This window comes from Ctenopharyngodon idella, chromosome 8, assembly GCF_019924925.1.
Source record: "Ctenopharyngodon idella isolate HZGC_01 chromosome 8, HZGC01, whole genome shotgun sequence".
Lineage (NCBI taxonomy): Eukaryota > Metazoa > Chordata > Actinopteri > Cypriniformes > Xenocyprididae > Ctenopharyngodon > Ctenopharyngodon idella.
The window spans coordinates 17290219-17301128 of NC_067227.1; the positions used below are offsets into that span (position 1 = coordinate 17290219).

Genomic DNA, 10910 nt, shown 5'->3' on the forward strand with positions numbered 1-10910 from the left:
CTAAATTTGAACTCTCTCCTTTGTGTGGAAGAGCACATGATTTATCCTCCTTTAAAGTTTCGTTTATTTGATTTAATATGCATTGTAAAGATTGAAAAAGGCTGTATTTAAATTTTAAAGAGCTCAAATGCATTTGGTCTTCAAAAATTGTCACGTTTTCATCAGTAAAGTGATAGAGTAGTAGGCCTATATGTTCTCATACATGGTCAGCAAGTCAGTGGGTTTTTGTATTTGGGAAATTATTGTCTTTCTTTCACTGGAATGTATAAAGAGGGATTTGCAGGCTCAAAGCAAGAGTTACAACAACAAATTTATCATCATGGGTATGTGGCGTTTATCAATCCAGGCCGCACTTCTATGAAACACTGTAGGCTATGCGTCAGTGCATGTTTTGGGTTGGGGAGGGATTCATTTTCAAAGTAGACTAGTGGGTCAATAACATATAAGAGTCTCCACAATAAATAAAAGGAAAAATCTTTTAATAAATGTAGTTTAAAATATGTGATTTACAAGTTCTTAGAAATGGACTACTTGTATTCATGTTAGTATCATATGGTTTAATTATTATTTTCAAACAAATACAAGTATCATTAATTATTAAATCATAAATATCATTAGGTCACACCACATGGTATTGTACAACCTGAACTGACCTTTCCTAGTCATAAAAAGGTCAAATTATCTGATATTTTATTGAAGAAAATTATTGACCTTGGCACACAGTTTTGAGGGTTTGCAGCATAGATATGTGTACGTAGATGCCACATTCGACCACTCCAGATACGTTGGCATGCCCGCCATCTTGGAACGGTCAGTGTGTCATCACTCATAGTACGAATCAATGATGCCACAACATTGTGTAGCTTCTGGTTGTGAAACCGTCAAGATTTAAATTCCTGAAGAAATGGGATAAACATTCACAGGTGAGAATGTCTTGGTTTGTGTTTTTATATGTATTAACTCAAATGATACAGGTTTTTATACTATGGGAACTTTTTAATGTCATGTTAGCTGATGCCTTCATCTTGTTGTATTGTGTTAGTTTAGCTAAATCATCTGCTGAAGTCTATTGCAGATATATTCATACATGCGTCTAACTACTGTTGCAGACGCACAGTCAACTTCCAATATTTTCCAATATGGCGGATGGCTATAGCGGTCCATAGAAACAGCCACTAATGAGGCATCTATGTTTATAAATCTATGGACTGCAGGGGTCCTCTGTGTGATGCCGTTCCTTTTTTCTGCATTTTTTGCTTGTTAGTTGGAGCCCATGATCTGGCGTTTTAATAAGCTGCAGTTTTGTTCAAGTATTATTATTTTTTTATATATCAGAACAGTTGTACCACCCTGACGTGTTTTACTTTATGATACAAAGCAAAAATGAATTGTAATTCAGAAATTAAGGTTTTGGATAGTAATGACTCAAGTGTTACTACATCCTTCTAAAGGAATTACTAATTATTTGTATCAGTATTCTAAAGTGAAGATCATGGTAACCCTCTAGTAATGAGTCAAGTGTTACCAAATCCATCGGAAGGAATTACAATCCAAACACGTACAAAAACCTCAAAAGACTTCAGTAATTACAAGGGAGCTTCTCACTTTAGAATACTGATCCAAATAATTAGTAATTCCTTTAGAAGGATGTAGTAACACTTGACTCATAAACGTTCAAAAACCTCAAAAGCTTACAACGACTTCAGTCATTACTAGAGAGTTACCACGCTTTCACTTTAAAATACTGATCCAAATAGTAATTCCTTCAGGATATGGTAATACTTCAGTCATTACTATTGGGTTACCATGATCTTCACTTTAGAATTAATTATACATTATGCATTATTCACATTAATTATGAGCCTGTATTTAGTAGTTCTCTGGGAGGTGTGAAAAAAATAGTAGTTATTGATTAGCTAGGGAACTACCTAATTCAACTGAACACTATTACTTACTAATTTGTTAATCTGAGTTTCTCGTTAGTTAATAGTAGTTACTAGAATGTTAATAGCGCATTACTCATTTGTTCCTGTGTAGTTATTCATTAATGATGGAACAGTTTTCTAAAGTGTTACCGCCTATTCAAATCATTACACTAATGAATAGAGACATAGATACAAATCTATGAATAAAGTGCTGCAGTGATGACATTTTTTTGTAGACAAAAAAAAAAAAAAAAAAAAATATATATATAATATATATATATATTCCATTGGCTTTTGGATTATTGATGAAAATAAGCTCTGTGACCGATAAAGGTTTATGATTCTTACACGTTTTGTTCATCATGATAATTTTCACAAATGAACACAATTTTTATGATTTTTAAAGCCTAAATGAATAAACAATCGTAAGAAGTAATAAAAAGCTAAAGGTTGCTGTATACAAACTAATCCACGGTCACATGACTTCAAAGTCGCCACCATTAAGCTTCTGACAGCTCTTTCAATCTTTATTTAAAAACATTTTTTTTGAATAGTTTGAATAGTTTGCAAGAGTGCTATTATAAACATAATGAGGCTATTACTGATATATTTTATGTTGCTTTTGTTCACCACAGACCTTATTTCAGGCATTTAACCAAAAACCCATTGACTTCAGGGCGATATAATCTAACTCATTTCCCGGTTTTAGCTTATAAAAAGACATAATCCCAGGACCACTCATTTTAATGTATTTTCATGTCATGAATGTCATGCCATTGACCCTAGTACCATTTAACTCCATTAAAGCAAAATGTGTCATTTCCTCAGAACAGTTCTCTCCACCTCCAATAGATTCCCGCACGAGTCAGTATCCAGGGCAGCCCTAGAGCTAACCTCCAAAATGCAGAGAAAAGCAAAGGAAAACTGGAGGCATGGAAAAGTTAAAAAGCTGGAGGGGTGTGGGAGTGTAAAATACATCTGTCTTAGGAGATAAATCTGTCAGCACCTTAGCTGCAGCCCACGGGATGCCCAGGATGGATGAGCGTATAAGCACCCTGCCTCATCAAAGATGGATGCAGTGCCATGAGATTTTGGGATGATAAAAGTCCCACTGAGGTGCCTTTTCCCTTTTTTCCCAGTGCACTTCAGTTTCATCTTGATTACAAATGCAATTGCCCGAGGCATGATGTTCTTCTAGCAATGGGTAATTTATACACAAAAGCAGAAAAACACACACATACACACACACTTTGTTTAGCATGTTTTTGATGAAATAACAGAATGCACAGAATACTCATATGTCGCTACAGAGTGAGTCAAAACACATATTGATGGGCAGACGGGTGGAAAGAGTGCAGGGGACGCCTGAAGGCTGCGACTCCTGCTGCCACTGATGATCTTTCTGATAAAAACCATTTATCTGCTTGCCAGGGCTGTCAGAAGCGCTGCTAATTAGCTTTACCATTCATCTCACTCTTTCATTCTTTCTTTCTGTCTATCTCGCACTCTTTCCATTCCCTCGCTTCCACTCTCTCCATCACACTCTGTCTCTGTCTCCTTCACGCGTTGACCTTCTATCTTCAGTTCTGCACATTTGACTATTTTAGTACACTTTTTTGACATGCAAGTTATGGGGCAGATGATTTTATATAATTTAAATGTTTCTCATTTGATCTAATGGTCTGGTATTATGGAAACTTTACTGAAATGTAAAGAGAGACTAATACTAGGAATAATTTTTTAAATTTTAATGGGTAAAATGGTTTAAATTAAGATATTTTGTTCCTCACACTCTTCTTCCTGACAAAAACAGTGACATGATTTATAACTTATATGAGCAAGAGTCTCAAAGCTCCCATGATCAACAACATGGAAATAATGTATATAATTAATTCATGATTTGAATGTAAAAGGTTTTGAGATTCACTGGACCTACAGTAAACACACAAGAAGAGTGTGAATGTGGAGCGTATTCAGCTAAATATAATAATACAGATAAAAAATGGTATTATTTAACTTAAAATATTTTAGAAATATTTTTAAATACAATTTTATATATTTTTTAAAAGTACAAAAGTACATCATAATAATTGTTATATATTATAATAATAATTATTCAATATATTTTAAATTTTAACAATAAATATTTAAATAAAAAGTAAATAAATAAAATGTAAAAAAAAAAAAAAATTTAAATATTTTTTTAAAAATGAAAGAAAATAAAAATAAATAAATAAAAACCATAATCTTAAACATTTCAATTGGCAGCCTATTCTATTTTCTCCAATACTGATTATACAATATTCTTCCAATCCAAACCACTTGAGTGGGTGGGACAGAAGCTCATACTCCGTGGAGATCACATATTTCCTTCAATCTTGATAAAGCATGTGGTATCTACATCGCCTATAACACTAGTATGGCTCTACACCCGCTGCCTGCTTTGAATTTAAAAACAGGGCAGGCCTTTGCTAGTGGAATATTTATAGCATTGCATTAAGCATGAAATCAAAGGTTTTAAGTGTACCATTGCAACATCGGCACTCCTCTGTTGAGGCCTGCCCAAAAATGCCTGCCCTTCGGCTGTTTGGAGAGCAGTGCTGTTTCCATACGAATCTAAGCTTCATTACACATTGACCTCTCGTCAAGATCTTAGCTACTGGTTAACATGCAGCCAGGGTGACAAGGGTAAAGTAAATTTTACCTCGTGGATCATGTATTACCATATTTTAAAGGAAATATGTGTTGGGTTTAATCCATGCATTTCCTAAGAGATGTGTGCTGGACCTCTGAAGGTCAAATCTCAGATAAAGCCGCTGCCAACCTGTAAGGACTGTTGAATTCATCATGAAAACATGGAATGGATCAGTTCACGTGATCAAGCACAGCACAGCTGTCTAAGCACAGGCATCTGAATGGAGATAAGAGCATCTGACAATGACATCACTCTACGCTGCACTAGCAGGGCTTATCTCATCGCCTTTGCAGACCCACAGACCCCCATAACTAACTAAGAGCTTGCTGTCTGGAGGCGCTTCACATTCACAAGTCAAAACAAAGTCTCTATGGGCAAAAAGGCTGGAATCCTAATATTTTGCACCAGAGCTGTTGTTCCATTTGAGTTCCATTTGAAATGAAGGATATTAATCTTGGATATGAAATCCATAAAAACAGCTCTGTTCTTTTATTAGTCTAGCAGCTTAAAACAAAACCGTCGGATTCAATTATTCTTTGCTATACCGCCCCCTTGTGGGTAGACATTAAAAACAGAAATCTTGATTTTTTGTTTCACAGCAGAAGTTTCAGAGAAACTTAACACAGACAGTTGCATATTATGTAATTTCTTATTATAGTTTCCAGCTTAGAGGAATTAGAGATGAACACTGCTAGAAATGAAAGTAAATATGTGTGACATCAGGGAACAATAAAGCTTTAATAAATTTGATTCTGGAGAAACCAAAAAGACAGAACGCCATTTTGTGAATGAAAAGACAAAAACTTTATTTGACATGGAAAACAAAAAACCAAACCAAAACATTTAAAAATTGTAGTTCTCTATAAAATTTAGCACACAAAATATAGCGTCTCTTTGATATTGTGGGTCAAATCTACCCTAATAACTCAATAACATATTATAAACCCTTTTTAAGGGAAAGGATTATGTACAAACCACTGGCCTCGTGGGGAAAAACAAGTACAATCCAGTATACTTACAATGAGTTAACAGCTTTTCAATTTTTTAAAACCAAACTTTTACAGGTCAAAACTCAAAATCAATGTAAACTAAATATGTTTAACACAGTTTTCTTGTTACAGATTCCTCTAACAACAATTTAGAATGTTTTTACTCTAATAACTGACTGACCAAAGAAAAATATATTGCAAAAGGAGCAGAAGTAGTACTATTAGAAATAAATGAAAAAAAAAAAAAAAAAGATGAATATGACAGAAGTCAAAGGAACAAATGTGTACATACATATTCACTATTTTTACATTATCTAAGCATTTAACTGGACAGAGTATTGAGTGCACACATCATGCTGTCAAAAGAAATATCACAACGAGATGGCCTTGCCAAACTTTTGCTCATTTAAATAACATTACAATTGTTATTCATTGAAGTGAATAAACATCCATGTGTTGATAGTGTGTAGAACTCAATTCCTAGAAATGACAAGTAGTTTAAAAGGATCACATGACACTGAACCCCATAGCAAGAATAACAGTGTCAGGATTTTAGCTGCTTATGTACACAAGGTGAAATAAACCTACAATTATTTAAATGTTCATCAATAAACAAACACTCATAAAGGTATTATGTATTAAAGACACAAAATTGAATGAACGCAACTTAAGGAAAACACATCTATAAGGAGGGTAAAGACAGTAAACATCCCTGAGTTATCTAGTTTTGGTTCAGAACGAAGTGCATTTGAGAATGTTTGACCTTTTTCCTTACAGCTAAAATGTGGTGGTAGAATTTATGAACAATAAGACGACATGACAATAACAATGCCGTTCATTATGCTAGAATTCTGTAAATGTGGATACTAAAAAAAGTTACAAACAACAATTAACCAAAAATATTATAGCAATGACTGATGAATATGATTAGGCCCTTAAGTGTAGAAACAGGAAAGCATAGTGTGTTTTTATAACTGGTCATGATTACGTAGCCTCCTGCTGTGAAAAATGTACTTGTTGGTGTTAGACGATGCTACTGTATTCCATAAAATGACAAAAAAAGACAACAACCTGGACTCTAAACTAGCCAGAAACAACTAAACTAAGTGCAGTCTATAATCCCAAGCTTTAAACAGTCAGTTCTGAGATAAAAGAGCTGTATTATGGGTATCAGTAGCCCTCCCAGTGAAATCTGTTAACGCAAAGTTGTGTAAAATCTTAAAGAAACTACGTTTTTGAAGGAGTGCACACACTGAATGTGAATATTCATGATCTTTGATGTATAGAAAGTACCATCTACAATGAAGACACGGTTAAACCACTTGTTATTTTAAACAGATTCTTAATTTATCCAGAAAACAATCAGTAAAATAGATCATAGAAAAATCTAATGATGCTATTCTGCATAAAAAGAAACTGAGACAACACCAGGTCCTAACTCTTTTCTTCATCGACATCAATATCTTCCTCTTCCTGTCCTTGCTCTCTGACCTCACAACCACCGGAGTCACGTGACTCTTCTACTTCCTCAACATCCACTTCCTCTTCATCTCTCTCCTCATAGGAGGATTCCCCATCATCTCTGTCATTCTCTTCTGAGCCTGGGAGAAAATTATGATCAATCATGATGGTTTAGAAAATGAAATCCACTTTTCATTGCTTACACTATATGTGTGATGATTCTGAAAAGGAAACCTCACCTCTGACTTGGTCATCCCCTTCTTCATCCTCCTGCCCCAAGTTTTGGCTACTCTGCTCCTCATCTTCATCTGAATCTGAGATGATCACACACTCGTCTCCGTTATTGCTGCCCTTAGGTTTGGCAGCGCTGCTGGACAAAGAAAATTGGTTAAAAACAATTAAAAATTTAGGAAAAGATATTTAGGAGAATCTGGAGGAGGAAATAAAATGTTTTAGGCTGCCGATTACCTGCCATTCTCCCGTGGCTCCCACAGTGGAGTCAGGTAGTACCTCAAAGGGTTTCTGTACAGGTCTTCCTTCAGGATCTAGAGCCAAGGAGATGGAGTCAATGGATTTTTAAAACATCATCCTTACTCTCTGTGTATTTAAGGATTTTGTTTCGTCCCTCTTTGCTGGGTTATAGTACTCTTTTCTTCGTGTATTTTCATTTCCTGTACCTGTGCTATGTCATCCCTTCCTGGGTTGCTGTGATCACTGAACCAATGGAAGAAGCTCTGGTAGACTCCCTGTGATGTTCGACGCGGTTCTCCGCTCCCGACCAGATTCTGTCCTCTGTGCCACAAAATTGGGTTTGAGAAGGACACCGGAGACCCTGAGCAAAAAAATAAGCACAAAGATGATAATGCAATTTTTAATGATTCATGAAGAGAGAGATGATATGATAGTGGTCAGCTCACCTCCCATACCAAGATGAAGTTCTTTCACGATCATTTTGTTTTGAAAGAACGGATTTCGCCGGAAATGGAAGCAGATGCGGTATCCAAGTTTGTTGTTCTTGAAAGACTCAATCTGTTTAATGACAAGCATATTAAAAAATATAAATCATTTGCTGTTTTGAAAACAGGTTTAAAGGGTTAGTTCACCCAAAAATGAAAATTCTGTCATTTATTACTCACCCTTGTGTCGTTTCCACAAGACAGTCTTAGACTGTAGGTGCAGTCTAAGACTTTCGTTCATCTTCTGTATGAGAGGTTTCTGTCTCTCCATAGAGATCCAACGTAACTACCACTCCAAGGTCCAGAAAGGTAGTAAAGTCATCATTAAAGTACTCCATATGACTAATGGCTTAAACTCAATTTTATGAAGCAACGCGAGTGCTTTGTTTGCGAAAAACATAATTTACAAAATAATATTATCCATAGCATGTTCACGCAACAATGCCAGCTCTCATGTGAACACAAAATTCATGTGTCCTGATGCTCTCACGAACACTGGTGCATGTGCGTTGAGCTTACGCGCGAGTCTGAACACAACACGCATGCGTCCTGAAGCTCTCGTGAACACGCGTTGCAGATCAATATTTTTGTAAGTAAAGTGGTAAATTATGTTTTTTTTTTGCACAAACAAAAGCACTCGTATCACTTTATAAAACTGAGTTTAAGCCACTGGAGTCATACTCCATGTAATGATGTCTTTTTCCTACCTTTCCGGACCTTGGAGTGGTAGCTGCGTTGGATCTCTATGGAGAGACAGAAACCTCTCAGACTTCATCAAAAAGATCTTAATTTGTGCTCGAAGATGAACGAAGATCTTATGGATGTGGAACGACATGAGGGTGAATAATCAATGACAGAATTTTCATTTTTGGGTGAACTAACTCTTTAAGCAAGGGAAAGAAAGGGGGAAAATGTTTTACCTCTAAATTAGTCATGTAGCTAAGAGCGTCTTCATCAGACTCATCGATTTGTGCTGATAGATGTGGGTGATTCAGAAGCTGATTGGTTCCAAGTTAAGTGCACATTATGTAAAATAAGACAAATATCTGGAATCCAGCATCAACTGGTTCAAACATTTTGATGCTGATGGAAAAACAACAACCCGTAAGGCTAATACAGTCTACATAAACATTATTGTACAAGTATGACCTTCTGTGGAAATTTATGTATGGCAAAGAGGGCATCTAGTAACACATTCCTTGACTTTTTCAGTCACTATTTTTCAAAGGATTCTTATTTTATAGAGACTGCAGTCAAATTAAGTTTGCTTTTACAAATTTATGTAATAATGAGAAAAAACGCCATTGAGCGAGCAACATATGGACAGTATATTGACAAAATAAAGTTACTGTTACTATTTATCACGTCATTAAAGATAAACACAGACAAAGACTACCTCGCGAAACAAACATCAAACTCAAGGGCCCTAATTCTTACTGAACGAAATGTTTGTTTGTTTTTTTTTGTTTTTTTTTTTAAAGTTGACACTTCTGTAAGTCATTGAATAATTCGCACACTGTGTTAAAGGATACAGCAGTGACCCAGAAGCCTGGGATAGCTTGCGTGATGGCGCTGCGCTGGTCCAGGTGAGGGCGTCGCTGGCGGCTCAGTTTCATCTCCAGACGTTGATGCAGACGCGCGCCTTTCTTCTCCAGAGCATCCAGCCGCATCTGTACCTGTGCGAGCAGCGCGACTGACTGCCGCACCTCCGGGGCCATCTTCACCGACACTATGGCACACTCACCGTCCTCGTTATCCTCATTATCAGAGGCGACAGACGAACTGGCTGTGGAGGAAGAGCCAGGAAGGGAGTCTTCATCCTCCTCCTCCTCCTCATCATCATCCACAAACGATGCCTGCTCTGGGTCTTCTCTGTCCTCGCAGATCAGCAGGGATGAGGAGCTGTCCGCCGCGGCTGCCTCAGTCCTTCTCTCGCTCTGAGAGCAACCTGGACGATTGGACTTATCCCTTGATTTCTCTCGGCTCGCTTTTTTAGACGAACAGGGCATTTCTTTACAGTCTTCGTCCCCGTCTCCACCGGTCAGACTCGCAAGCGCCTCTGCTGCGGCGATGGCAGCGTAATCTGACTGCTGGCGCGCGCTCTCACCTCCACCAGCCTGTCTCGTGCTCTCCTCCTGTGCGGCTGCTTCATCCTGAATTACGACATCCTTCTCTTCAGTTCCTTCGGGGAGCTCAGCTCCATGCTTTGGCTCACCATTCCCAACTTTCTCGGGGTCTGCATCTTCATGAGACTCATTTCTTGGTTCCTCATCACTTACTTTCGCCTGCTTGAGCAGCGTGGACTCACTCTCTCCACTCGGACTTGCACTTCTTTTTCTCTGGATAATTTCGGACGGCTGGTTGCTGTCCGAGTTTGTACTCATGATACTGACTAGTTGTAGATTTATCAGCCGTAAATTATGATTTTAAAACAGATTCTAAGTGATAATTATGTTAACTGTGCGGGTCTCTATCCCTAGCCCGCGTTCGCATTACAGCACTTCCAATATCCAATTCTGCGCAAATGTCGGCAGGCCTAGGTAGCTTCCTAGCGCTGCATGAGGCTAGTTCATATTTTCGCTGACTGTCGAATATCAATTATTTCCGTTTGTATTTTGAAAGTACTCGCAACTTTGAGTTATTTTCCCCTTAAAAGTCACAATTCGCCTAAAATGCCCAGTTCTGTAGTATTTGTTTACAGTTTGCCCTTCCGTTCGCCATTTATCTGAGGCTTTACATACGAGCGCGAAAACAATGCTCTGATTGGCTGAAATGCACCGCGCAAAAATCTCTCGACCAATCATAGACGTGGTATTGCAGTTGGTGACGAGCCATTTTCATTGAGTACATCACCATCGCGTTGCAAATACGCATTGTGAAATAT

General features: G+C 37.4%; 1 protein-coding gene across 3 annotated transcripts; it reads right to left on the bottom strand.

Moving 5' to 3' along the window:
• Positions 1-5400: 5400 nt before the first annotated feature.
• Positions 5401-10877, bottom strand: tspy (testis specific protein Y-linked). 3 transcript variants are annotated; one of them, XM_051901905.1, is made up of 7 exons: positions 9559-10877; positions 8947-9024; positions 7997-8099; positions 7748-7902; positions 7539-7615; positions 7310-7440; positions 5401-7210 (listed from the first exon to the last, which is right to left on the bottom strand). In XM_051901905.1, exons 1-7 carry the CDS (start codon positions 10408-10410, stop codon positions 7044-7046), a joined length of 1563 nt encoding a protein of 520 aa, XP_051757865.1. In that variant the 5' UTR covers positions 10411-10877; the 3' UTR covers positions 5401-7043. The 3 variants fall into 3 exon arrangements, with proteins under 3 accessions (XP_051757865.1, XP_051757864.1, XP_051757862.1); XM_051901904.1 differs by having other exon boundaries at positions 7310-7437; positions 7988-8099; XM_051901902.1 differs by having other exon boundaries at positions 7988-8099.
• Between the last annotated feature and the right edge of the window lie 33 nt (positions 10878-10910).

What these genes read in the sequence shown, in the direction of transcription:
- tspy (XM_051901902.1), bottom strand. Translation starts at nt 10,410, where the DNA reads ATGAGTACAAACTCGGACAGCAACCAGCCGTCCGAAATTATCCAGAGA. An exon ending in ACTTCATCTTGGTATGGGAG is followed by an intron (nt 7,903 to 7,987) that starts GTGAGCTGACCA and finishes TTTTTTGCTCAG; the next exon opens with GGTCTCCGGTGTCCTTCTCA. An exon ending in AGGGGATGACCAAGTCAGAG is followed by an intron (nt 7,211 to 7,309) that starts GTGAGGTTTCCT and finishes ATTTTCTCCCAG; the next exon opens with GCTCAGAAGAGAATGACAGA.